Raw genomic sequence first — 27,141 nt, 5'->3', positions numbered from 1 at the left:
CCGACACGGAGCTGGGCTCACTTTCAGCATTTCAAATTTGCCGGATGATAACCTCGGTGTCTGAGTTCACTGCTCTGATCCCACCCACTTGAGGTCTGACTCATGTTGCAGTCACCGCTGCCTGGATATTGGTACGAGAGCAGGGAGGGAGGTTGGTTCGAGAGGAGGGAGGAAGCGACGGAGTAGGAGAGGAGAGGAGAGAGGAGAGGAGAGGAGAGGGACCGAGGCAGCCGCCGCTCCAGCACACACTTCTGCCTGCACAACTGAGCCACACGCACCGGGGGAAAGTTGGAGTCAGTGCAGCCACTGAAGGCTCCCACACGCGCAGGGGCTGTGAGAAAGCAGCGCCTTTCCCAGGTAAAGCTTTTGCCTTCTTGCTGAGTTGCTACGCCGGTAAAATACTTTCTAAGTGAGATTTAGAGGGTGGGTCGCTGCTGAGTGGGACCCTGCAGCGGGCCAGCTGGGTCAGAGCAAGAGGGTGTCACTCGTCAGACCCTTGTGCCATCAGCGTTCAGTGGTAGCTGGAGTGGAAGCCAGTTTGGGGACTTTTTTGGCTGTTGCTGGTGGGGACAGCTTGATGTTCTTGGGATCCAAGAACATCAGGGTCAGAGGAAGGACATGGGTGGAGTGTGCCCAGAGCACAGAGGCAGAGCCCTGCACATCTGCAGCATCTCTGCCCAAGCAGCCTCCCCACGAGGTTTGCTGCTGACTTCTTGCACCGACCTGCCCGAGCCCTTTTCTCTGAGCACTCCAGCCCTGCACACTCTGGCAGCTGGTGGGGATCTGCTGCTGCCCCAGCCCAGGGCATGGCCAGATCTGTGCAGCTCAGGAGGGATGGGCAGTCCCCAGAGGTGTGCAGTGCTCGTTATCCCTGCCTGGAATAGGCTTCAGCAGGAGGCTGAACCCCGGAAACTCAGGCAGCTCCAAGCACACTCATGAGCCCGACACCTCTGATTTCAGTTTCACCTTTCCTGGATACTCAGTGCCAAGCAAACTTTCAGAATGCTGACTGCTCTGTTGGGTTTCACATACCTCTTCACATTTCCTGCTTTCAGGGGTCCTGAACAGCTTCTAACCCACAGAGCTCCTTTCCTCCTGGGGAAGCCTGATGGAGGGCTGGTGGCAGTGATGGGGATTTTGTCCAGCCTCCCCCAGCCCCTCTGCTCATGCCAGAGGTAGTAATTGCTGCTTTGTATCAGACATCACACTGGGATAGGGCAGAGAGAGCACCAAGCTCTGGAGAAGCCCAAGGAAGAGGGACAGAAGTGTCTGGGGATACAGCCAGGCAGGACACCAGTGTCTCCTCACATTTGTCCTCTCTGACATTGCCTTCAAGTCCTACCTCCGGCAAATTTGCTCTTGTCCCATTGTGAGTCAGGCTTATGGATCTGGCAGGGGATCAAGAAGCCCATTCCCAGCTTGGGAGTTTTGCAATTCCCACCATCAGACGTCAAACACCCTCTCTCAGACCAGAAGAAACCCCCACACTCCCATCTCTTGGCTGAAGTACCTCTCCCAGCATGCCCAGATGTTTAATCTCAGGAAGGAGTTGAACAGAATTTTAGAAAAAGCCACAATGCTCTGCTGTGAGCTCTCCATGGCCAGGGAATGCACTTTGCTCTTAAGTGACTTCTGCCAGCACTTTTCTCAGAAAGAAGCTATCATGGGAGGCAGAGTAACATTTCAGGTCTGCAAGGGCAGAGCCCTCCTGTCCGTAGGACAGAGCTAAAAGGCTTCACGTGGCACTTCTCCTGAGCCCCCCACCACCTCTGTCCTTCCCAGAAGTGGGAAACGCTTCCCAAAGAGAGGCTGCCACATTCAGGCACTCCCTGAGTGCTCCTCTCTTCCCACGTGTCTGCTTATGGTGCTGATCACCCAGGCTTTTAACAGGTTTAAAACAAACCTGATGTGCCAGAAGTGGAAGCACAGGAAGGGAGAGGAGCCAATGCATTCCCTGCTGGAGCCAGCGCTGCATCCCATTAATCTTACTGCAAAAGTGCACCAAGTGCTGGAATTAATGATGTTGGAGGAAAGGATGCTGAGAGAAGGGGAGGGGTAATAAAAAGGTAAAATGCAACAGAAATTTCCTGTGAATAAATCACAACCCCCTCCCCAGGGGAGATAAATGCCATTTTAAAGGGGAACACAGTGGATCTAATGCAACATGAACTGCAACAGAGCAGAAAATATCTATTCAGGAGAGAGAAGACAGAAATTACTATGAGAATTGTAAAGAGGATAATGGTGAGACTATAGGATATTACAACGGAAGGATCGTTAATGCACCAAAGAAGGCTATGAACAGAGCTCCTTAAAGATCAACCTAGAGGTAAATTTTATTTAATGGTTTTCATTAGTGACCTTGGCTCAGAAAATGAGGATTTCTATAGGAAAAATGTTCTGGTGAGAAACTTGGGTGAAGTTTTGCACTGGACAAGGGACTAAGTATGACAGCAGAAGAACCAGAGGATCTGAAGATTAACAGAAACACACTGGGCTGCACAAGCTCACATGCTTAGGGTCTAAAAGCAAAAATTGCTACTCTAAGCAGCTGAAAACACCATAGGAAAAATATCTGGCTTTTAGGGAACCCCAGGATGACTGCAAACAAAACAAATGCAACCCGACAAGTCCTCACAGCAGAGATAGTGTCCACCAGAAAACCAGCACCACTGGAAAAGGCACAAGAAAGATGACCCAGAAGCAATGCCCTGCTCTGGTTCCTTCAATGCCAGGAGGGTGATTTTGAACCAGGAACAGATCCAGGCTGTGATAATGAGGATAATCAGGTAAATGTAAAAGCTGCCTGGTGAGACAGGGCTGGAAAGGTACCATTTATTCTGGCTGTTGCTGCCACAGGAAACAGCTGCTCCACTCGTGCATCGAGGAGGAAATCCACTCGCTTTGCCAAAACACAACAGGAGCAGAGGGCACAGGTACTGAATGTGGCTGCAAGTGACCCAGGCAGAAAGCCAGGGGTGCATGTGGAGTCACAGAGAGCCAGTGCTCCAGGAAAGAGCTCTGAGCTGGACCTGGGGTCTGTGTCCTGACAGCAGTGAGCTGACAGCCCCCCATCAATACCAGCCCTCCAGTCTGCTTTTCCTGCAAAGCCATGTCCAGAGGCTATGCTCACCTGGGGGAGTGTTTCCTTGAGATAATTTGGCTGATATGGGAAAGTCTCTGGCACCTCCACCACAGTTAAGGCTGCAGCATCTCACATCAGAGCTGACAGGAGGCAGGTCCTGCCCCACACCACGGAGGAACATCCCCAAGGGTTTGCAGGCAGCTCAGCCCTGCAGCCCACATTGAGCCACGGAGTCCCCAGCTCTACCTGGGCTCCTCTGCAGGGATGGGGACACCACTGTCCCCTTGCAAATGCCCACTCCTTGCCCTGAGCTACTCTGAAAAAGCAAGAAGAAGCAAAACTCCTTCCGGGCACATCTGCAGTGCAGGGCTGCACCGGGAGCTGCCCTGGCACTGTGGCAGGAGCCGAACGTGCCGACGTGCCCAGAGCTGGGACCCAGCAGCAGAGCCCGAGGCAAGGCCCAGCAGAGCTGCAAGAGCCAGAGGCAGGAGCAGGTTGTTGGTGTGTGGCAAAGCAGCCACGTAGGAGGCTGCCATCCACCCACAGCATTTTCTAAGTGTGCTACTCCCCCTATAATTTAATCTGCCGTTTCCACATGTTGGTAGCAATGAAAACACATCCCTTTCACTTGGAAATACCCTTCTGTGAGAACAACCTGTTCTCCTCGCTGCTATCAGTGGGCAGGCAGCGTTCAGCTTGTTCCACACTCCTTTTGTGAGTGAACAAAAAGCTTTCCATGGCAAGAGCCTGCGCTGCAGCTGGAGGTGAGGAACTGCTCCACACGCTGCTGCCATGGCTGAAAGCATCGCATCCTTCTCCCAACAGCCTCAATCCCAGCACCCAAACTCAGAGGGCCTCCTCTCTGGCAATCAGTTTGCTCTGCTCAGCAAAAGGCTTCCTACAGGTGGGTTCATGGCTTGTTGTTCGCTTTCCCTGCCTTTGGAAGCAGCAGGGCTCTGGGTATCGCCTCTAATCTCAGTGGTCCAGTCCCAGTCTCGCCCCCATATGGTTCCTGGCAATCAGTAGTTGTTTACTCATGCAGCCTCCCTGGTATACTCCCTCCCGTGGCCCCCATGCCTTTAGACTTGAATCAAAGACATAAATCATCTGAAGAGTATTTCAACCTGCGCCACAGTGTTATCTTGTTGTTGCAGGGGGAGTTTAACTTCAAAATCTCACGTTAGTCCTCTGACAAGGCTGGACTTTTTCCTTTCCTGGAGTTTCTTCTTATTGCTCCATCTCTGCAACCTGTTGCTCTCTGCAGAGAATCAGCTCTACCTTCATGCACAATCCTGGGCACCACCAGGGAGGGCTTCATGGAGTCTCTCTGGGGTGCAGAGAGCCTGCAGAGCTGGGTCGTGCACCGCCCATGGGGACCAGTGCAGCTCTCCCACACCAGCACATCGAGGAGGATGAGGAGACCCCTTATCTCATCTGGGAAGTTCATGGTGGGAGACCACAGCTTGGACACAGGCAGCTCCATGAGGGTCCCAGCACAGTCAGTCCAGCTCCTCAGCCTGTTCCCAGCCCTCTTTCTTGTCCCTGCAGTGCCTCAGTTCCCCTTTAGGGATCTTCCCAACATGGGTATTGCTTCCAGCCAAGGAACCAAGGTCCCTTTGAATCTAGTAGTGGTGGGGTCTTGGAGATCACCATAATCAGCAGCTCATTTGGAAGTTAGAGTGGTTTGCTCTGTTGTTTCTTCCCTTACAAAATGCGGATTTTTGTTATTTGTATCCAGACAGAAAACAGACGGGAAAAGGGATGTTCCTCTTCCCTTCCAAGACCCAGAGCAGAGTGGGGATTTCCTATACAGGCTACCGGAGCTACTGTGATTTGTGATGGCAGGGACCAACCCAAGGTGTTGGGCTGCTGCAGAGCACAGACACAAGGGCAAAGTTTAATGGGACTGGCAGCCACAGCCAAGATTCAGAAATTACGTAGTTGTGACTAATTTTGCTGGATTGCATAAGAACTGCTTTCTCAGGAAAATTGTTTCTTCATATCCTCTTTGTTCTCACTTCTACTGCGAGCCTACAGGAATGTGATGGTTTTAAAATCCCTGCCCTTCTCTCAACATCCCTACATTACATGGGCACCCCTAGGGCTGGGAGAGCCCAGCTGACAGGTACACAGGTGCCTGGCTGCCAAAGGACTTTCCAATTTGGGCTTGAGTGGGCTGGAGCAGCCAGGAAGGTGTGGACACTCTGTTTCTGGAGGGGTTTGAGGGAAAGCTTAAAGGGTCTTTGCCCACTGCATCTCTGACTTGATGCTTTTATAGTATCACAGAATGGTTTGGGTTGGAAGGCATCTTATAGAGCACCTTGTTCCACCCCCTGCCATGGGCAGGGACACCTTCCACTATCCCAGGTTGCTTCAAGCCCCGTCCAACCCGGCCTCAAACATCTCCAGGGATGGGGCAGCCACAACTTCTCTGGGCACCCTGTGCCAGGGCCTCACCAGACACTTTCTTTTGCAGGTTGTCCTCAGGAGGTGGCAAAGCTCTGTCTCTGCTGGAGCACTGCTGACCACTGTCAGTAACGAAACATGCAGAGGGCATGAGACCCCACAGGACCTGACCCCATGGTCACTCAGAGGAAAGGAGAAGGCAGGAAAGGAAAAGGAGCAGCTGAGATCCACCAGCAGCTGCCACAGGACGTCAGCTCCAGCACTGAGCTCCCAGAGGGGAGCTAGAGACACAAGTGAGTTGCAGTGCCATGTCTTTCCTAGACCATGTCATTCCCAGCACACAAGGCTGAACATGTAAAGTGACTCTGCAATGTTCTCCAAGGTCACTGTAGACCAAGGGTCGCTTTGGGAAGAGCTCTAGGTCTGCCTGGTAGAGGCTCACTCCAAGCAGCTTTGGAGCTGATGGGAGCAGGACTGCTCCATCCTTGCAGTGACGCCATGGATCCATGTTACAACCACACAAGCTCTCAAAAAAGGATGGACTTTCCCCTGCAGCTGCTGGTCGGGTCCTGCCTCGTCATCCTCATCGTGATCACTCTCTGTGGTAACATCATCGTCTGCCTGGCCGTCACCCTCGACCGCCGGCTCCGGAGCTTGACAAACTGCATCATTGTCTCCTTAGCCATCACCGACCTGCTGGTGGGGCTTCTGGTGCTGCCATTCTCTGCTTTCTATGAACTCACCAAGGAGTGGCCCTTTGGCAGCGTTTTGTGCAACATCTACACCAGCCTGGACGTCATGCTGTGCACGGCCTCCATCCTCAACCTCTTCATGATCAGCCTGGACCGCTACTTTGCCATCACCACCCCACTGCGCTACCGCCAGGTGGTCACTCCCTCCCGCGTGGCCGTGGGTTTGGGTGTTATTTGGACCGTTTCACTGATGGTCTCCTTCCTCCCCATCCACCTGGGCTGGAACACCAATGGGACAGCAGTGCAAAACACAGGCCCCTGCAACAAGGAGTGCACGCTGGAGGTGAACTTTGTGTACGGGTTAGTGGACGCCTTGCTCACCTTCTACATCCCTTTGGTCATCATGTGCATCACCTACTACCGGATACTGAAGATAGCGAGGGAGCAAGCCAAGAGGATCAACCACATGTGGGGCAACATCTCCACGCTACCCATGGTGAAAGAGCACAAAGCCACCGTGACGCTGGCAGTGGTGCTGGGAGCGTTCATCGTGTGCTGGTTCCCCTATTTCACCATGTTCACGTACCGGGGGGTGTGGGGGGACAGCAGGGTGAAAGGCACACCCATGTCCATTGTTCTCTGGCTGGGCTATGCCAACTCAGCCCTGAACCCCATCCTCTACGGGACACTCAACAGGGATTTCCGAGTGGCGTACCAGCACTTGCTGCGTTGCTGGAGGATGGGACACCCCAGGAACTCCCACCTGCCTCCCCTCCAGGAGGCCCAGCCCAGGGGCAGGCAGGAGGGTAAACCCTTGAAACTGGAGGTAAGGAACAAGAAGGGGACACTGCTCACCGATGGAGCCCTCAAGAGGTAAGAGCCTTCCTACACTAGGGACTTTAATGGTAGGTCTGTCCCCAGAGAGGAAGGCAGAGTTGGGGACCCCACAATTTCCATGGACTTTTAAGCAACAAACTGATGCCCCAGCAGGCAATCCTTGCCCAGGCAACTGGTAAATTCAGAATTTCATCACCATCCACAGGAACCCCTCACCAACCACAGCTTGCATCCCCTCCATGCTGGCAGCACAAGCCCAGGTACTCCAACTTCCCACATGGCTGGCCTTCCCCTGGAACTGCCACTGTTCACAGGGAGCACAAAACTTGTCACCCTGGCTTTGCTGGGTAATGGGGACAGTTTTGCCTTCAGAATTTGCTGTACAGATGGGGTGCAGCCGTTAGCTGGGGCTGCTCCCCAAAAACAGCCATGTCCTAGTGAGGAACAGCCAGCAAAGTCTGGGCACACAGCAGAGCTGCAGGGGCCCAGGAAAGGTGACTGCCCATCACAGAGGGGAAATCAGGAATTAGTCCTGGGGCACAGAGTCAGAGCACCTGCAGCCAGGCAGAAAGTCCCTGCAGGAGCCAAAATCTGGGTCCCCAGTTCCCTGCAGAGCAGCTCAGCCACTTCCCTTTCAGTCCGAGCGACGCACCCTCAGCATTTCAGCTATCAGTTTGCACCAGCAGTGAATTCAGCCAACAGCAAGTTCCATTCCCATCTCTGGAAAGGGGCAGGAGTAGCCCAAATTTGGTTGGCAAATGCTTTTAGGAATACAAATACCCATGTAAAGTTCAAGCCAAGAATTCCCTCAGCGTCATCCCAAGTATGTTATGAGGGTCAACCCCACCAAGGGGTGCAGTGAGGGAGCAGGATGGGAGCAAAGTGGGCAAGATCTGTGCCAGACTGTGTCCCCAGCCCTCTCCCTGGGCACCCATGTCCCCACAGGGCTGTGGCACCCTCTCACTGCCTCACTCCAAGGTGTTCACTCAGCCAAGCACAAGGAGAACGGAGAGGCAGGCTGTCAATCTGCTGCTCCTGAGACTAATCTAACCTCTAAGCAATGCCTGATAAGCAGCCCAGAAACTTTCCATCCATAGATAAGGAGTCCTTTGATTCCCTGTTCCCAGCGTGCCAGCAAAGAAACCGCGCTCGTGCGCTCTCGCAGCACGTGCCCTTGATCCTGCCCCAGAAACAGTCTTGAGCCACCAAAAGGAGAACTCAGGGAGGTGAACCAAAGTTCAGAGCCACCCAAAAGGCTGAGCCAGCATCGTGCCTCCCCCAAGTCACCAATGTGACTTTAGCCAAGGGAGGGAGGCAGAGGAAGAGATACAGGGGTATGGATTAACATGAACAAATACAAGAACGCAGGTCCTGGGGCTGCATTTTTCAGTTTCCAAGGAATTAATGAAGAGCCCAAAGTTATAGCATTTGGTAAACTGTAGGTTGTATATAAAAACATATGGAAAACACGTGCCTAAGGTGGTGGAGGTGTTTCTGCAAACATGGAGAGACAAAGAGAGCTATCCTGTTTGCTCACACAGAAGTGCAGCCCCTGGGCAAGCCAGGAGCTCATGCACTGAGGCTCTGCAGCTCAATTGGGAGAGCTGGAGATGGGGAACAGGCTGTCGGGATCACCCTACACAGCCAAGAGACAAGAGAATATAAATGCCAGTGTCTTCTCAAAATGCTGCCGTACCACAAAGGGAGAATAATGACTTGGAGGGAGGTAAAAGGGGAAGAAAAATGGGTTTCTGGTCCTCAGGCAGAGGGCAGGGTCACTGATTTCCTGGCTTTCCCCCTCCCATCTTTTCCGGGTAAAAAAGATTCTCTGGTTCTCCAGAGGGAAGGCTCAAGTAAGGGGATGTTTCTTGACCTTTCAAAATCTAGAGAGCTGCCTCCCCATCCTACACAGCATCACCACTGTGGTTTCTGCTCACAATCAGATAAAGAGTTGCTCGAGCACCTCAAGGTACTGCTTTTACTTTCTCTCCTTCTCTTCGTGGCCCCCCCATCTCACAGCACTGTTGCACCAACGATCATATGTGGCCCCTTCCAGCCCTTTTTTCCATAGTCAGATACAGAAAGATCTGCTGTTGGCAGATGATTAGGATCAACTAATACCACACAGGACAGCTGAGCACAGGATTTACCCATTCACCAAAACCTGGCAGCCAACTCCACCCGCAGCACAAACCGAGCTGGTTCCTCTCCCCTCTTCCTCTCCACAGAGTCTTCCGAGTCATCTGCCCTGAACATGTTAACAGGAAAAGACCAACATAAATAATTCCAAAAACTCATAACACCCTCCAGATAAGAACACCCAGAGCTCAGAAGAGCTCTGCTCAGAGCAGCTCCATGGGGTCATACAAGGGAAAGCACAACCAGCAGAATTTTGAACCGCTGCCCTTAATAACAATGTCCTTTTCAGTTCTGAGGCATAGGGAAAAGACTAACAAACGAGAGTGGAAATACTGGAGAAGTGCAGCTGGTCTGAGGAGTCACTTGGAATCTCAGTCAGGAGCAGGGCAGAGAATCAAAAGCCGTAGGAAACCCCCATCATTTAAAGGGCTGGAGGGCATTTCCAATGCTGAGGACCAGGTAGGGTGGAGAGTGCAGGGCCAAGCAGAGATGCAAGGGAAGACAGCTGCTCCCATTTGCTCACTGGGCATCAGAGAGGAAGGCAATTCACACAAAACCAGTAAAGAAGAGCACTGAAGTGCTCTCAGGAACCTGCTTCAGTGCAATGGAACAGGGCTCTGAAGAGACCTGGTGCTTGTCATGCTCGTGGCTGTCGGCTCTGAGACTGGACCCTGAGGTCCAGGGAAATTAAAATCCTGTGAGAGGGAGCACTACCAGGGAAGTTTTGGGGAAGAAAACACTGGAGCTGAATGAGTGGCTCTGTCTCACATTCTTGCGTGTCGGCTGTGCTTAGAGCAGCTTAGGGCAGGACCACAGCCACAATGCATGGGCAGAGAAGTTCCCATCGGAAAGAGTCACTGTCCTAGTGTCCCTCAGGGGACAGACAGCAGGCAGACACTACCTGGTGCTTCACAGACCAAAGCCAGGCTCAGCCAGGCTGGCACTGACAGACTGGTCTGTTCTTTTTCTCTTTTTCCTGTCTTCATGTGCGATTTAACCTTTCCAGCACCGGAGCTTTTCTGTGAGTCTCACCCAGCCCGCTGCCCTAGGACTCACATCTCCCAGCCTTCAACTCCTGGCTGCCTTCTTCCAAAATCCTGTGTGTGAGGTTGAAAGGACAACACTCAGCTTTCCTCAGCAAGAAACTCAACAGCAGAGGCAAGAGCTGCAGGGTGAGTACAAGGCCAGGGTCCCTGGGTGAAAATGAGGGAGGAGGCGGCTCTCCCTGCTGTGGCATCCACTGCCTTTTTCCTGGGGCAGGCATCCCTTCCTGATGGTACCTGGTGCAAAGGGTGATAGCATCAGAGATGCATCCTCACTCCTTTATGCAGCACTGTTTGCTCTCCAAACCCAGTCCCAAGCCCAGGGGAGATGAATAGAGCTGGGCCCCTCCTCTGTGGCTGCCCTGGAGTTTTGGGCTTATAGAACCAGCCTGAGATGCCCTGGAAGATGCTGCATCCTGCCTGTCCCTCACGCACTGCAGAAGCAGCTGCATTCAGACTATGAATTTCCAGCACACCTCATTTTCATGCAAGCCTACATCCACATAAATTGCCAGCAGCTTTGGCGGAGATGCTGGCAGGGCTCCCGAGGTGAAGAGCTGATGCTGCATGAGGCATTTGCTGCTCTCTCCAAGTGCTGCTGTGCTGGAGGCCACGCCTGCCCTGCATGGGGATGCCTCTCAGCTCCAGAGAGCCACTTTGTGCAGCACTTTTCAGGAAGAGTCAGGCAAGGTCACCCTGGCCTCCGCATGCGCTCCCCTCCAATGCTGCACTCCGATAACCTGGGCTCTCCATATTGACTCTGCCTTGGGGGGGCAAATACGGTCACCCACGTGCTGGGAGCTGGGCACACTTGGTCCCTGCTGCACACTGAGCACTTTTAACCTTAGCCAAGGTCACAGCAACAACAGGAGCCAGAGCTGTCTGTCTGTCTGTCTGTCCACACACACAGCTGAAAGGGAGCTGGAGCACAGGGACCCCCTGCCCTGGGCTGCAACATCAACCCACACTTCTCAGAGGTACTCCCTGAGAATCGCCCTGGAAATGCCATGGCCCATCAGCAGAAGGAGAACCAGAGGACTGGAGGCTGCAGATGCTGTTCTTTGGGGAGGCATCACTGCTGCCCTGCAAGAGGAGCAGGGTGAACCCCCCAATCTGGAAACCAAAGAGTGAAGCTCCCCAGGGCAGACACCGTACTTATCCCCCTGGCAGTGCAGACACAAGGCAGAGACATCTCTGCTGCTGTCACTGCACAGCAGCAGGGACAGAGGGGACAACAATTCCAGCTCTTCTGCTTCATGCTTCCCATCTCTGTGCATATGTTCCAAGACACACGTAGCTTCCGTGAGGAAAACGCAAAATGCCAGCCATCCCCTGAGAGGCTGCTGATCTAATCAGCAGAATGAAGTAGAGGCCTTTTTGCAGGAGATCTGAGGTCCTGGTTTGACCACAGACATCCTTTCTGCACCATGGGGGTGGGGGACAGGAAATGCTACCTCGTACAGGACGCCCACCCAAAGAGTCCCTGACCAAAAAATTCCCTGACCCACAGCAGTACCAAGGAGAGGGGCCATGGGAGAAGCAGCACCCAGGAGCAGAGCACTGCCAACCTCAGAACATCAACTTTTGTCAGGCTACAACACTGACAACCCTGCCGCTGCTGGTGGCCCGAGGGACAGGAAGAACAGGCAGAGAAAGCCACAAAGCAAAGTGATGCTGCTCAGAGGGGAGTTGGGTGATACGTCTTGGGGTGATGCAAGCCTGCTCAGCTCTGCCCAAATGTCAGCACTCAACATTTAGTCGAGGATGCTGAGAGCATCCTCACAGCATCACATCACGGTCCCTCCCAGGCACAGCAAGTGCTGAATGCAGCATCCCTTACACTGGGGAGCAGGCGATGGGGGGAAATGGATCCAGCTGCATCCTGTAAAGCCATTGATCTCCCTCTGTGTTCCCCTGCAGGATCCCTGCTCTGGCACGTGGCATTCACTCCATCCCCAAACACTGCTGGAGAGGCCTCTGCCCACCCAGGTTTCTTCCCAGGAGGGTGGTGTGTTAGAAGAGCCCTCAGAGGAGCTGCAGAAGAACATCTCCCCTGCCCTGTCTGGGCAGTGACACTTTCAGCATCAAGCCCCACACCAGCAGGAAGAGATGCCTGCAGAGCTGGGTCAGGAACCAGTGCATGACCCTGGCAGGGCAGGGCTGGGGGTGCCCTCTCCAGACCCATGGCAGTGGGCCAGGCTGCAAGGGCACAGGGTGGAGGGGGAAAGGGGCTGCTGTTGAGATCTTGGTGCCAGGCAGACCAGCCTATGATGGAGAAAGGCAACACAGGCACTACCTTCCCTGGTGCCCTGTCCTAGGGATGTATCCACCCCTTTGAGGGGGTAAGGTGCTGGTAGAGGGGGGGTGATGTGGCGGGAGGGCTCAGCATGGTGGATGTTGGCAGCCACAAGTGCTGGATGTCTGTGCACAGGATATCCCAGTCCCTCAGCATCCGTGCTGGGTCAAGACTGCCTCCCATGCTGGGGAGAGTTTGGCATCCCTGGGGCTGCCCTTACTCCACGTCCCCTGTCCCAGCCCTACTGCGAGGCAAAGAGAAGCCCTGGAGCCTGCTGGGCCATGGGGAGACTTTGAGCAGCCAGGGTTTGCCCCAGGCTCTGCCCTCCCCAGCAGCTCAACACTAAGAGTCCCAGAAGAGGAGGTTTCTGCCCCGAGCCTGTGCAGAAATCATCAGCGGTATAAAAATCTATTTAAGACAGAAAGAAAATGAGATACTTGATTTCTTTGGGTGTGCTTTGTCCTGGGAAGAGCCTCCCTGCCCTGCTACACCCTGCTGTCCCATCCCCATCCCTCTGCTGGGACAGAACCTGGACACAGCACAAACCCCCAGGACACAAGCACGGCTGCCCTGGGCAAGGGCAGAGCACATCGTGCCCAGTGGGACCAGCCAGATGATCCCTCCCTGGTCCCTGAGCTGATGGAGAAGGGGACACGTCGCGGCCCCTCAGGCGCGGACCTGGAGGGGCGGCACCGCTGGCTCGGAGCTCCCCCTGCTTGCTGCGGGCACGGACCGGCCCCGAGCTCCGGCCACACCGTGAGCATCACCCGGGCTCCCCAACCCAGCACAGCGCACCCCGCTCACTCCCCCACCTCCTCGACATGGCCCGAGCCACTGCAGCGCTGAGTGTCAGCACCCGCCACTGGTTCCTCTGTGGGCTTCACCCTTCCACCTCTAGTTAGTGGTTACAGAGAGCAAGGAAGGCTAAGAGAGGGGGGGCATTGCAGCTCCAGTGCCTCCCAGCACCCAACCAAACCCCACTAAAGCATCGGTGGGCAAGGAAACAGCCCCAGCAAGGTGATGCCCTGGCAGGTAAGGTGCCCTCATGGTCCTCCCTCATACGGCTTTGGGAGAAGGAGCTACGAGACCCTTGGACTGAGCCCTCTGGAGCAGATTGAGAAAGTGCCTCATCAGCAGCTTTCCAGAGCAGCAGGAGCCGCGTCCCTGCAGAGGAGCACACGGAGAGCTCCTCTTCCCCAAGCAAACCAGGCAGGAGCAGGCCTGAACCGCCTGCAGCATCCACGCTCCGCTCCAGCTTGGAGAAGAACTGGCAAACACACACCCAAACCCCTGCCACCTATGATAACAATTAGAGACTTATCTAATTGCAAAAATAATTGCAATTGAAGTGTTTAATTACCATACTAAGCAGGAAGAGCCGTTTCCTACTGTTCCAGTAGCACTCTCGATCCATCAAACAAGGTTTGGGGCTTGTTTGGGTGCCGGGGTTTTTGGTTTTTTTTTTTTTTTTTGATTATTAGATTGCAGCCCCAGGGGATGAAGAGATTTGCTAATTAGGGTCTTGGAGAACAACTACCAATTCACAAACACTTGCTTTTAATTTCAATACTAACGAGGCTGGAAGAGGGAGAAAGCCAAAATGCAGAACATCTGTGGCAGTGCTGGCTGCAGCGGCGCTGCCCCCAGCCCCTCCCCACTGGGCTGTCACTGCTCGGGAACCATCCCGGGAGACCACGGGGATGGGCTGGGGACGGGCTGGCTCAGTGCAAGCACAGGCAGGGTGGAGCTGCTGCTCTGGGTCGCTGCTGTCACTGCAGCCACCACACAAGCTAATCCCAGCATCGATCATCTCTCTAATCCCCTCAGAGACCATCGGCTTTCTCAGTGATGGGCTAATCCTGAGGCAGCCGTTCCATCCCCTGGGGGTGCAGCAGCGAGAATTTCTCCAGGTGACATTTGGTTTTGTTCTCCTCTAAACTGACAACAAAAGAGAATTTAATTCTCTCGACAAGCAGCAATTCTGTGAGGGAAGAGAAACTGCTTAGGAAGCTCCTAACCAACATCTGCTCTCTCAGATAGGAAATATCCCCTGCTAGTGGAGGGAGCACAGGAAGGGCTGGCTGCCAAGTGCATGGGGACATCCCCATCCCCCTGTCCCTGCAGGGGACACAGGAGCTCATGCTGCCCTATATATGGGACCCCCATCCTCACCTTGCTCCACCAGCCACCCCAGGGGCCCACAGTGCCTGGCTGGGCTTCTTCCACCAAACCACCTTTCCCATCCTTGCCACAGCTCTGGGTAGGGTCCAAAAACCTGCAGAGAGGAGACACAGGGAAGGAGAGAAGCACACAGGAGGCAGGAGCAGCCGCAGGGCATCCAGGCTTCCTGTCCCCAAGAGCGCAGCTGAGACGTGGTGGCTGCCACGGGCCGGAGGCAAAGGTGTGTTTTATTTCTTTTAGATAAAAGAGAAACATCCGTAGAATGAGAAAAAAAGTGAGTTGGTGGGGGGTTTTTTTCAGACTGTCATGTGATTAAACGCAGAGGAAACAGAAAGGTAGAGGACAGCGCCAAGCAGCTGAAAATGAGAAACTTTGTGTTAGAAATCTCAAGATTTGATTTTCTGGAATAAAATGTGTTTTGGGGTCACTCACCCAACAGTTTTGGCTGGGGAATCAAGCCTCTGGAAAGGTTATGGAATCCATTGCCTCCCCCCAGATCTAAAAATTACATTTCCATGCCAAAGCATCTTGAAACCAAGGACAAGCACTCCCTTCCATGAAGGAGATGACAATGGGGAAGGCATCATCAGGTGCCTTCCTGGCCTCAGCTAAGCCCTTCTTGTCCAGCAGTTCCCCACCTCCAAGAATGCCAAGGCTGGCAGTGCCAGAGGCGTGGGGCTGATCCCCGACCACCGCGGGATGGTGGCCATGGGACCAGGAGCATGGTCATGTCACTGGGATGGTGGCCAAGGGACCAGAGAGAGAGGACAAAGCCACTAGAGGGCACAAGTATGACAGAAACACGTCTCCACATCAAGGGACCTCCAGCTTCTGCAGTTCAACAGTCCCAGAGGTCCCCCAAACCCCTCATCACCCCCACCTCCAAAAAGTCCACCCTGAGCTCTCCCACACCAGAACACACCTTCTCCTGGTAGCTCAAGACCCCACCACGCAGGGCTGGCCGTGGAGAGCCGGGTGCCCCTGGCCAGGCAGCGAGATGCGGGTCCTGCAAGGAGCCATCTGGCCATCGACGAGGGAATGTCCAACGTCATTTTGTCCTTTTCTTCTCCTTTCTCCCCCAGAGCTCCCTTCAGGCAGGCGCTCCCCTCCCCACTCCTGCAGCCGCCACCGCTTTCATTAAGGCTCTACCACCAAACCAAACACCATTTGTCAGGGAATCGGCTGCCAGAGGCAGCTCTGCTGGAGCAGATGCCCCCGCATCCCCCAGCAGACAGACACTGTCACAGCCGCCTTCCCGGCGCGCCGCACACCTGCGCGGAGGTCACGCTGCCTGCGTGGGTTTGCTGCCCTCGGTACAGAATGGGGGTCACAGAGCCCTGTCTCCCGAGCTAGATCCCTGCTCCCAGCCCCAGGAGCACCCCGGGACTCCTGTGTGGGCGTCGGAGCCGCTCTCAGCACCCGGGCTGCCCCGCCACTCCACCCACCCTGGGCGTAGCTGGCAGGTGCTGCTGCCCCGGGGGTGTTTGCACAGCTGTCAGGGCCTCCCGGATGGATCTGCTCTCCTTGCTCACAATTCCCAGCCCACGGGCAACAGCCGATCTCCTCCCTGCCGGCAGGAACCCAGAGCCGCTGGAGGTAGAGGCAGCAACACCCTGCGACCCCGTGTACACAGGGGCTGATGCTGATTAAACGCAGCCCCGGTGCTGATAATTAATTTCTCAGAGGATGAATTACTTGGGAAAGCTCCAGAAGGAACGCTGTTCTTCCTGCCACACAGCCGTTGGGTCTGTTTGGGCTTTTAAAGAATTTAACAGCAAAGGGGAAGAACATCCCCCGAGGAAGAACCGCAGGCGTACCCTGGGCTAGGGGAGCCTGTTAGATTTGGAATCTCTGCTGGGGCTGTTCTCTGGGTCCATGAGGATGCAGGCAGGGCAAGAGGATGTGCTGGCACTGCCCATGTCCCAGCAGTCAGGAGTTCCTCAGAACTGGCCATGGGCATTGGCCAAACCCCCTCCAGCAGCTCCTTAGACCCATCTCCGTCCACACCATGGGCTGAGACATCCCAGTCTCCCCACGGGACCTGCCCAGGGAATCACAGGGATCTGTGTGGAGAACATCCACCTGCCCTCCCCCAGGCACTGCCTGCCATCCATGGGGCTGGATGCGGCCGTTCCCACCCCGGAGCTGCAGGGCTGGCTCTCGTCCCCTCAGCCCGCCTGCCATAGCACGGCTCCCTCCGGGCGCTGGCGCGGGGCCGCGCTGGATGCAAATGCGGAGCGAGCAGCCCCTGCAGACAGCACTATTACACAGGGCTCTCCATCCCTTTTGCTTAATAGGAAGCATTTTTCTGTTTCATTTCCCTTACCCTTGGAGCTGAAACCGCCTTTCTGCAGCAAAACACACCAAGCCAAGGAAATTCTTCTCCCTTTCCAGCTCGCAAACTCTCCCCCCTCCTCCATCAGTAGGAATGCCCACCCCACAGTCCATCCCTTGCCTGGGGTACATTGTACTGTTGGAGGGACAAGTGGTCCCCATCCCTGTCCTCCCACCGGCACCTTGGAGACAGCAGGGACAGAGGTACTGAGGGGGCTGTAGGATTCTGTTCTCTCCATGTACAGTTCTTGCAAATATTCCCAAATACGGCAGAAGGCAAAGTCTGCCCTCGGCTCACCTCCTCTGGCCCTCCCTGAGGGCACTTCACTCGCTTGGCCTGCTTCAAGGCTGAGCTAAGTCCACCACTCGTTATTGGGCAATTAAGCTCTTAATTAACAGGTTGATTTCCCCTCAGAGCCCTGCCAGCAACTCTTAGTCCCTCTGTCAGCTGCCTCCCGGCAGGGCAAAACCTGCAGGGCCCGGGGAGTGCTCCTGTCCCCGGGATGGCTCCAAGGCATTTTTCCTACCTCCTCCACGATCTGTTCCTGCCAGCCTGGCGCTGGGGCACCACAACACAGCCTGAAGGCGTGAGCCTGCTCCAAAAATGCCCCTGCAGCACAAGTGAGCCTGACACATGTCTGGGCTCAGAGTGACACCAAAGGAGTCAGGGGCAAACAGGGGTGAGACATTGCCACCATGAGTGATGCTTAAGCCTAAAGCTCCATGACTAAAAATCTCCCATCTTATAAGCCTTAAGAAAAAATAAAAAATACAGTATTCAAGATATTCCTGCCTAGAGAAAAAAAATCTCTCAGCAACCTTTGCTGCCAGCATGTCCCCCCTGTGTGCTCCTCCCTCCTTCGAGACTGAGCAGGGAGAGGAGGTAGCAGTGCCATGGCCCAGCCCCAAGCTGGCTGGACCATAGGGGACAACATGGAGACCCTGCCCCAGGCTTCCCACCAGCCTCCAAACCTCAGAGAACCGCAGCAAACCAGCTGTGATGAGCCGCTGTCCTCGGTGAGATGGCAGGGGCTGCCCTGCAGCGCTCTGGCTTTCGTGTATTCATCACTTGTCAGTTCCCCTTAGCCGTGAAAAGAGAGTTATCCTCCTACCAGGGCAGAGCTGTCCCGTTCCCGGCAGGGCTGGGGACACAGGAGGCTGACACTGAGCGGTCCCCATCCTGCTGCTGGGGTGTCTGGGTGGGAGGAGAGAGGCGAGTTTGGCTAATCCAAGTGGAAACTAATTGTGTTTCATTGAGGTTTTATCTCTGCAACTAGCAACATGCTCCTGCAGGAGATTAGTGTGAAGTTGTCTGGTCTCTGCCAAGGAGGCTGGGTTTTTTAGGGAAAGCACATTATGCATCAAAGTTGAAATTCAAATCCCTTTTCCTTCATTCCCAGAGTATATTTATGACGCTCCAGATATTCCTTGGTGCATCACAGTTTGTGGGAAGCCCCCAGTCACTGCAGGAGCCCAGGACCAGCTTAAAGCGCCGCCCAAACGTCTTCTGCTTTATGGTTTTTCCCTTTGCTTTAAGTTGTTGCTGCGTGAGTGGGGGACTGTGGGCAGGCAAGGCAGACAGGGATGAAGCTGATGCACATGAATGGCTCCAGGTGAACTCCCCCCAGCCCTCCCAGGGCTTCCCAACACAAGATTGCCCCTCTCCATCCCAGCCCTGCTGTAATTTCCACACCCCCATGCCCCCCGTGTGCAGCCTGGCGTCTGCAGTCTCATCCTGGATGGGGCTGGCAGCAAATTGAGTGTTTTTTCTTAAAGATGCTCCACTTCTCCCTTCATGGGGGTTTAGCAGGTTTCAAGTACAGCCATGCCAGGAGGTGAATCAGCCCAGCCTGGAGCCTGCACTAGGGATGGGGAGGAAAGAGGGGGGCACAGGAGGGGCATGTAGGGGAGTGCAGAGGGGGAAACACAGGACTGCAGCCCTCTCATCCAAACCCTTTGGGGTGTAAACCCACCTGGTTTGCCGAAGCAGGCTGGGAGGGTGGATAGGTGGGGGACTCCTTCTCCCCACCCAGCAGCTCCTCTCAATGCGTCAGGACAGGCCCAGCATCTGCAGTCACTGGAAAATCACGCTCCATTTCCAGAAAGGAAAGCAAAGTGTAAATCTCCCTCTCAGACACACATTTGTTCCTCTGCAGCAAGAAAAGTGGCGAAAGCTTAAATTTCTGAGCTGGAAGGGAGAGACAAATACATCAGCAGCACCCCGGGTGCAGAGGAAGGAAACATCAATTCTGGGATTATACCAGCGGCCACTGAGATTTCTCCCTCCCTGGCTGTAATCCAGAAACACCACAGATTCCTCTGCCGGCCACGCAGCTCTTACCTCTCACTGTGTTTGGGGGAAATCTAGATGCCTTTGTGGTCATGAGGGTGGTTATTGCACCAGCGTTTGCCCAGAAGTGCCAGGCTGGGGGGAGGCAGGGATTCCCCCAGCTGCATTTCACATTCAGAGCAGGCTGGCTGTAGTGCTCAGCTCTCCCCAGTGGTTCCCTTCATAAGAGGGAGCAAATTCCACTTATCTATCCAGGGAAAATTTGCATTTCAAATATCCCAACTCCAAATGTCACCCAGTTTGATCCCCTAAGCTAAACAAATGCAGTGGAGCAGGGAGGGGGCCGGAGTGGCTCGCCAGTGTGAACAGCCAGGAAGAAAGGAAAAAAAACAAGGTTAAAAGCATGTGCAAATGTTTAATCTGTGCTGAGGTTGAGGATGGGAGCAAACATGGCAGAGACCTTCCCCTTCTTCCAGCTTCCATCGGGCAGGACACGGGGGAACAGGTATCTGAGGCTCCAACCATTAAGGATTAGGGATTTTGTGTTTGAGATTTTGTTTACACAATAAGACTTAAGACTGCATGGAGTGTAGGTGGATTCTCCCCGGTGCCTGCAGAGGGATTAGTGCCTATAAAGCAGCCAGAATGAGCTAAAAATTGGAGAGATCAAAGTGCAGGAAGAGGAATCCCACGTTCTCAGGGATGGGAGGAGAGGAGAGGAAGAGGGCAATGGTCAAGCCTGAGACAATTGTGGCTGCTGACCCTGGAGAGCATGGGGAAAGGCATGGAGCATCCTCACACTGCAGCTGCAGGGATGCCAGAAGGCATCTCAGGGAGCAGCTGGACCCCAGGTGTTTTCCATCCTCTCCGGAGGCTACAAAATTTCCCTGACAGGCTCTAGTCCTCAGGAGAGGGATGACCACAGCCCCTCCTGAGCTCTCTGCTGCCACAGGGCCATCTCTGCGGAGCACAGCAGAAGAGGGGTGTCCAGCCTGGACCCCTCTGCAGTGCTGGGGCACAGGGGGAAGCCCAGCACCACGCCCTGCAGGGAGGGGAGCCTGATCCCGATGTTCATACTGGTCCCCCATGCCCAAGGCGACACTGCCACGTGTCAGCCCATGCTACACGAGGAGGGAACACACTTGGCTGGGCCTGGGAGGGCTCTGCCAAAGCCCTGGACCTGCAGTGCCCAGCCTGCTCTCCCCGCCTGGCTGAGCAAATGAGTCTTCTCCTCTTCACCTCATTAAAGCCATGAGCTGATTCGATTAAAACGGGGCACCAACCCTCATCCCCAGAAGGCAAATGGGATGAATGTTTAAGGCATGACGTTTTCTGGCCCCCAGCACCTCATTACCCCTTCAACCCCCAATGCACAGGGCACTGCCTCCTGCCAATTCCCTGCCTGCCATGCACAGCACCTGCCTGCACCTGGGTAAACTCACCTAGGGCAGGAGTAGTGCCAGCCCTGCACTATGGCATCTTGGCCCCAGGGACCCGAGCCCAGTGAGGCCACACAGACCAAAAAGCAGCCCAGGCATGGCAGGTTTGTAGTTGCCTCCAGTGCTGGCTCTGGGGGGTGTCTCTGGCTGCAGCAGCCCACAGCTGTGGGGCTCACAGATCTACAGGCAGCCCCTTTTCCTCCTTGGCATCTGCAGTGACCGAGTTTGCTCCATCATTCTGCTTCTTGGGAGGCAGAGGGTGCCTGTGCTCACCCAGACAGCCGCCCTGCATCCCAAGCCTCTTCCGCTCTCAGGCACGGGACACAAGTTTTATCCTCATTCCCGTCTTCAAACCTGCGGGCAGGCAGGCACTCCTTTGCCAGAAATGAGTCTGAAACGGTTCAGAGAACTAATTCCCTCCCTCCTTAATGCATGGAAGCTTCTTACGCTAAATCTATACAGACACAATTAGCATTATTCATATTCCATATGCTCCACTCCCTTGTGATGAATATTAATCTCCTTCCCGCTCCCGGGCATTAGAGATAACAGCGTTGCACGGTGCTGCTGCGGTGGCACAGAGGGTCTGAGGGAGTGATGCTGCAGGTGGAGACAGTCTCATCCCCATGTCGGGAAGGGCAGATTTTGTGTCCTTTTGGAGGGGGGCTGGTTTTACAGCTGTGGGGCTGGGCTGGAGCGGGGTGTTCTTTCTCTTCCTGCTCCCGGCTGAACTGGTCTCCACTGGGGCTGCTTCAGTCCCCCCAGGGCACATGGCTGTGTCGGGTATCATGAAGCCCCAGCCCTCCCTGCACCTTCCAGCTCTCCACAGGTTTTGGAGGTGGAATAGGACTCAGTCAGACTGTCCTGCTTCTGCCAGCTCACATTCTGCAGCATTTCTTAGGCTGAGAAGTGGTCACGGGCATTGCAGGAGCTAAACTGATGCCCCTTGGCATTGCCCACGGCAGGAGCAGCTTTGCCGACATCCCAGAGCATTCCCGCTGTAGCCGCTGGAGTCAGCACAGCTGGGCAACTGCAGCACCTGGGTCCCAGCCCTGCTCCCACCTCCCTGCACAGCATCTCCCCCCAAACGGGACACAGCAGCACCCACTGATGCTGCAAAAGGAGGGCAAGAAGGCAGCAGAGGAAGCGGTGCAGCAAATGCAGCTCCATCCTGCAGGGACACGGCGGGATTTACAGTTCCAGGGGGGGCCATCCCGCACACAGGCAGGGCTGCATGGACCATACACAACCCCGTGTCCGTCTGTCCGTCCATCCTGGCCCTCCACGTGTGGCTCCAGGCCAGGCCGGGGGTGCTGTGAGTGGGGGGCCTGGGGGCTGTGAATGGAAACGCCATACGCGTGGTGGGGGTGGAGAGGATACAGGCCAGGAGGCACCGCGTCTCTATACATCCATCTGCATGCCTAATCCGCTGCCGGGGAGTGGAGCGTCAGGTCCCCCATCTGCTCGGCAGCTCATATCATTAGCTGGCTGGTTTCCGAGCCGGCACCGAGCAGAGGTGGGAGTCGAGCAGACAGGGGAGAAGGGAGGCTGCTCTCAGCCCCATGCACCCCCACGTGTCGGCAGACTGGGGAGCTTGGGACGATCCTGCCCCTTGCCGGAGCTGGTGGGCAGCACACAGGGGACAGGGAGGGGTGTGGGTGGAGGAGGGGGTTGATTCCTATGGGTTCCTGGGATGCTGCTGTGCTCCAAGCTTCCCTCTGGGCGGTGTGAGGGGGACGGGGCATCTCCTCGCCCATCACGGGTGCTGCCCACGCTTTAACTTTGCCCCAGGGCAGCAAAAGTCCCCATGGCTGGTTCTTTGCTGCAGGCAAGCCAGGAAGCACCCACAAGCTCCAGCTCACTCACGAAGCTCAGCCCCGCCACACGGATCCAGCCACACCAACCATCCCCACTGCCACTAACTCGCCCTGACGGCCCTGGGACACAGCCCCTTTAAATCCCCACACTCACAGGCTGGGCTGGGACACCGAAAGGGAAAAATAAGGCAAAGAAATTATTTTCTTCTCGCCAGCAAGCCTGGATTGCTGCCCGTTCTTCAGCAGCGCACTGCCAGTCCGCCCACGCACCGCACAGCGAGGACTGCAGAGGCCAGCGTGGGCTGGGGGACGCCAGGGGGGTCGGGGTGCAGCGAGGGACCCCCTTGCTGGACATCTCTGCTCACTAGGATGCCGTGGGGGGAGATGTCCCACCCGGCCCTTCTCTCCCTGGGATGCACAGAACATCCTTCTGCTCCATTACCTGCCCCGTTCTCTGGGGCCGTTCCTTTCTCCGAGCTCTAAAAGGGATCAAACTCCTCCAAAATCCCTGCTGAATTCCCGAGGTTGGGGCCACAAGGAGCTACTCCAGCCAGCAGTGTTGAGCAAATGGGGGTTTCTCAGCAAGCAGCAATGAAAAGGGGGTCAGAGGGATGAAGGGGCTGAGGGATGAGGGGAACAGGGGGAAAAGAGCCCCATGTTCCCCCAGGGTCACTCTCCCCCTCTGCTTTCACGCCCAGCTGGGTTCCTTCATTACTTACCCAAGCTGTAAATTGTCTAATTTGGAGCACACCATTTATCCCTGATGTGCACTTGAGCAGCCAGATTTTGTTTTCAGGTGTGTAATTAATTTTTTTAACGTGATTTCTCTCCTAGGAAACTGCAAACAAACAGTTCTGGCTTTCATGGCTGGGCAACTCAGGTGAGCGTCAGGGCAGGGATTAGGCAGGCAAGGAACCGAGGCCAGATCTCAGAGGATGTGAGGAGCTGGGGTTTTGCAGAAACCCCTTGCTCCTACTTTCCAAATCCTCCATCCTTCAGTGCAGCCCTCTGCCTCCTCCAGCACCACCATGCTCCCCATGGGCACTGCAGAAAGCTTGAAAGGGGAAGCAACAGCCGCTTTCCCTGTTCCCAACTCAATCTGCTGGGAATTACCATTTTTATTAAGACCTAACACGTCCTTGGCTGCTGGGAATGTGACTTGCTCCTGCAATGACATTACAGCAGCTCCTGAGGATCCCATATCAGCATCCACCTCACAGCGATGATGCTCCCATCCCCAGACAGAGGTGCCTCCATCGGTGGATGCTCACAGGCATCTCCACCACAGGTAGAGACTGTGCTCAGGCATGGTACAGAGGGGATCCATAGGGATCCACGATCCTGAACTCTTTCCCCTCAGCTGGGATGTTTGCTGTCTGGGAATGATGCCGGCTATTTTTGCATCACCCATCACCTCTCACAAGGCAGGGATAAGGGAGGATGGAGGAGAAGCAGTGGCCGAGGGTGGGTAATGTCTGCTCCCACTGCGTGTCCCAGTGCCCAGCTGAGGGTGGGTCGCGGGGACAGAGGTTCCCAAGCGCTGCTCTGCATCGCGAGGCAGAGCGATCCTCCTCTGAGCAGCACGGAGAATCACCTGCTGTGAATGTGCGAGAGAAATCTCTTCAACGCTCCTGCTGACAAGGAAGTTGTTAGATGACTTTTGTCGGTGGTTTTCCAGATGAAAGGAGGTGAAAATCACCTCCATTAGTTGGCAGAGGCAGGTGGGAGGATCTGTGGAGAGAGCACTTCGGGGCTGACTGAGCAGATCCCAACCCTCTTCCCTGAAAGCCCCCCAGACATGGGGTGGCAGTTTGGGGGCCCACGAGATGCTCTTGTGCCACCCCAACAAAGGAACTTGGGATGGTGCTGATGCTGTGGGAGTTTAGGGGTGGCTGAGGGGGAACAGCCATTAGGGAGGGCTCCAGCTGCTGACACCCCTGGGACAGGTCCCCTGCACTTCTCTGCTTCCTGCCCCACCAGCACAGCGGGTCCCACCCGTGGCAGCTGCCTGCAAAATAAAGCCACAGCCTCCCCCCAAAATGGTCCTCCGTGAGTGGATCTTGGCCGCCACAAAACAGGCTATGACCTCTTGAGGGGGGATTCCACCACCCAGACCCCCAGAACCACGGACCAGACTTCTTGGGGTTTTTTTCCTCCACATTGGATTTTCTGTTGTGACTTTTGGGAAGGGACAGTGCAGTTCCTGGGGGCCATAGGAGGGGGCTGACTGCTCTGCTCTCCCATCCTGCTGCCCTTTGTGCTTTGAAACTGCCTTCCAAGGAGCTTCTCAGCATTCAGAGCAGGCGCCTGCACCATTTCAGGGCAAAAACTCTGGTTTGCCTTAAAAACATATCGATCTTCTGCAGTCTGCCATGAAGGGCAGCTCCTGCCCTCCAAAATAGGACAGAGGGCACATGCAAGCCTGGCTTGGCTTTCCCAAATGTATAAGGTAAAAAGGGTGCATGCTCCATCCCACAGCCCCTCACCCATCACCGCCCAGCTCTGCCAGCCCCTGAGTTCAAAGGAAAAGGCATCAAAACCCCAATCTCTTCAATTTCCCTTTGGTCTTTTTTTTTCCCCTTCTCCACTGAAAGAGTTCAGCTCCCAGATACTGCCTGCACAGACACAGAAAAGAAAATTTCCAGGAATTGCTGCTCTCTCTGGGAAATTCATTACAGGGGTCCAGGCAGCTGAGTTGATGCCAGTCACTTCCTGCCCAGCATTTGGCCACTGGTGGGACTGTGGGCAGCTGTATCCTGGCTGCCCCCAGCATCCACCAGGAACCAGCACATTTCCCAACAAGGTTTGGTGCCACATGAAGGGTATAAGCTCATCTGCCTAAGGAGAATGGCTGATTTATCTGCATTCCCTTTCCTGATAAAGGCCTGGCTGTGGGCTCACCAGGCGGAGGAGGCAATACTGAAATAGCTCCTTTTCTTATACTTCACGTGGGGATTATTATTATGCCTCTCTTGAGTCTCCCCTCTGCTGCCAGCACAGGAAAAACCCCCGCGGTGACACCGTCAGCAGCACTGCCACCAGGCAAAATGGGACCGTGGCCCCTGGCACTGCAGCCAGGCCCCTGGCACCATGGGCTTCCCTCTTCCACCCACACACGGTGGGAACATCCTCCCGGGCACCTGCAGTGGCAGAGGCAGAGCCGTGGAGCTGAGCATCTCCTCCTGCCTTGCACCTGTGCGGCCACTGCTGGCTGCCATGAAGGGTGAAACGTGTCCCTGCAGGGAGCAAATTCCCAGCACACCACAAGCCCGTGGACCTTTGCTCCAAAATGCTTGCTTATGGCTAATCACAGCTATCCCAGTGCCAGCTGGGGACCGGTGTCCACTGTCCCTGTGGCCTTGGCAGCCACTGGCTCGCCAGTGCCCGGTGGCAAAGCCCCGGGCTGCGACAGCACCGCTGCTCTTGGGGACTTCTATCCTAAGAATGCAAAGGAGATGTGGGTCCAGCTCCAGCCCACCCATGGCCATCTCCTCCTGGCAGCTCTGGGGAAGTGACAGGGCTGGTGGCTCCCATTAGCGAGGTGAAGGCAGGGGAGAAAAACGAGTATTGATCGTCCCTGCGAGTCCAGCACGAGGCACGCACAGCCCACAGATCGATAGTGCCAGGGAGGCATTTGCTCTCACTGAGGTTTTTGTGTCCATCTAGGGCTCTAGGAGGAAGCCTGTGCTGTGCCAGCATCCAGCATGGCCCCTGCACAGTTCCATCCTCCACAATGCACCCTCTGTCGAGCTCTCTGAGCCGGTATCTCCATCCGTAGGAAGCTCGAGGGGAGCGATGCTCATACGTGCATGGCAGGGGTGAGAAGGCAAAGCAGCCATCCCACGTCTGGAGCCTCTCCATCCCCTCAATTTCCACACTGGTGGCATGGAGACAGCCCCAAGGATTCTCTGCCTGGCAGGGCTTCCTCTCTCAGAGCCCTGTGGGCTCCCATCTCGGCAGGGATGCTCTGTGCACACAGGCTCCTCTCAGAGCTATGTTCCCGTCCTGCTCCACACCCCCAGGGCTGACTGTCCCGGTCTTTCACGGGGCGCCCAGCCTTGGTGCAACGGGAGGAACGGGCCGAAAGTTGGAGATTTCCGTCCCTCCAGAGGAGGATATCGGCAGAGGATGAAGGCAGAACTACACTTCCCAGAGTGCTCCTGGCACTGCCGGGGGAAAGGCTGAGGGACCAAGACACCAGCTCCTCCCTGCTCCTATATTATTCTCCTTGTTGTTTATTTGTGGGTTTTCTGCACTTAACTGTCTGCCTCATCCACTTAATTGGGGGATTATTGCCACTACCTGCCCGCCCGCCAGAGCCCAACTCATTACTGGGGCTTATTTATTAGCAGCGAGGCAGCAGAAACGCACCCTGCAGCTCCCTCTTCTCCTCCTCTGGCACAGGCAGCTGGAGGCGATGGAGGAAAGCGAGCAGGAACCAGGATGGGGCCAGTGACAGCGGCCACAGTTTGGCCAGGGCCAGGTCAAAGCCAGCCTCTGCCATGCATGGAGGCATCGCAGCAGCCTCCTGCAGCGCCTGGCATCAGCCTGGGACACCGCTGCTCTTGGCAAAGCGCAGAAG

At 55.4% G+C, this 27,141-nt stretch overlaps 1 protein-coding gene across 2 annotated transcripts; it reads left to right on the top strand.

The window, feature by feature from the left end:
* The first annotated feature begins 164 nt into the window (after positions 1-164).
* On the top strand, positions 165-12,939 carry HRH2 (histamine receptor H2). 2 transcript variants are annotated; one of them, XM_032125303.1, is made up of 4 exons: positions 165-357; positions 5,562-7,009; positions 10,166-10,331; positions 12,123-12,939. In XM_032125303.1, the coding sequence occupies exons 2-4, from the start codon at positions 5,954-5,956 to the stop codon at positions 12,344-12,346; spliced, it is 1,446 nt and encodes a 481-aa protein (XP_031981194.1). In that variant the 5' UTR covers positions 165-357; positions 5,562-5,953; the 3' UTR covers positions 12,347-12,939. The 2 variants fall into 2 exon arrangements, with proteins under 2 accessions (XP_031981194.1, XP_031981195.1); XM_032125304.1 differs by lacking the exon at positions 12,123-12,939 and having other exon boundaries at positions 5,562-7,056; positions 10,166-10,285.
* Positions 12,940-27,141: the final 14,202 nt, after the last annotated feature.

The sequence above is a fragment of the Corvus moneduloides genome, chromosome 15 (assembly GCF_009650955.1).
Source record: "Corvus moneduloides isolate bCorMon1 chromosome 15, bCorMon1.pri, whole genome shotgun sequence".
Taxonomy (NCBI): Eukaryota; Metazoa; Chordata; class Aves; order Passeriformes; family Corvidae; genus Corvus; species Corvus moneduloides.
This window is presented reverse-complemented; position numbering and strand designations above follow the sequence as displayed.

What these genes read in the sequence shown, in the direction of transcription:
- HRH2 (XM_032125303.1), top strand. Translation starts at nt 5,954, where the DNA reads ATGGGAGCAGGACTGCTCCATCCTTGCAGTGACGCCATGGATCCATGT. An exon ending in GTAAACCCTTGAAACTGGAG is followed by an intron (nt 7,010 to 10,165) that starts GTAAGGAACAAG and finishes TAACCTTTCCAG; the next exon opens with CACCGGAGCTTTTCTGTGAG. An exon ending in GCAGAGGCAAGAGCTGCAGG is followed by an intron (nt 10,332 to 12,122) that starts GTGAGTACAAGG and finishes GTTCCCCTGCAG; the next exon opens with GATCCCTGCTCTGGCACGTG.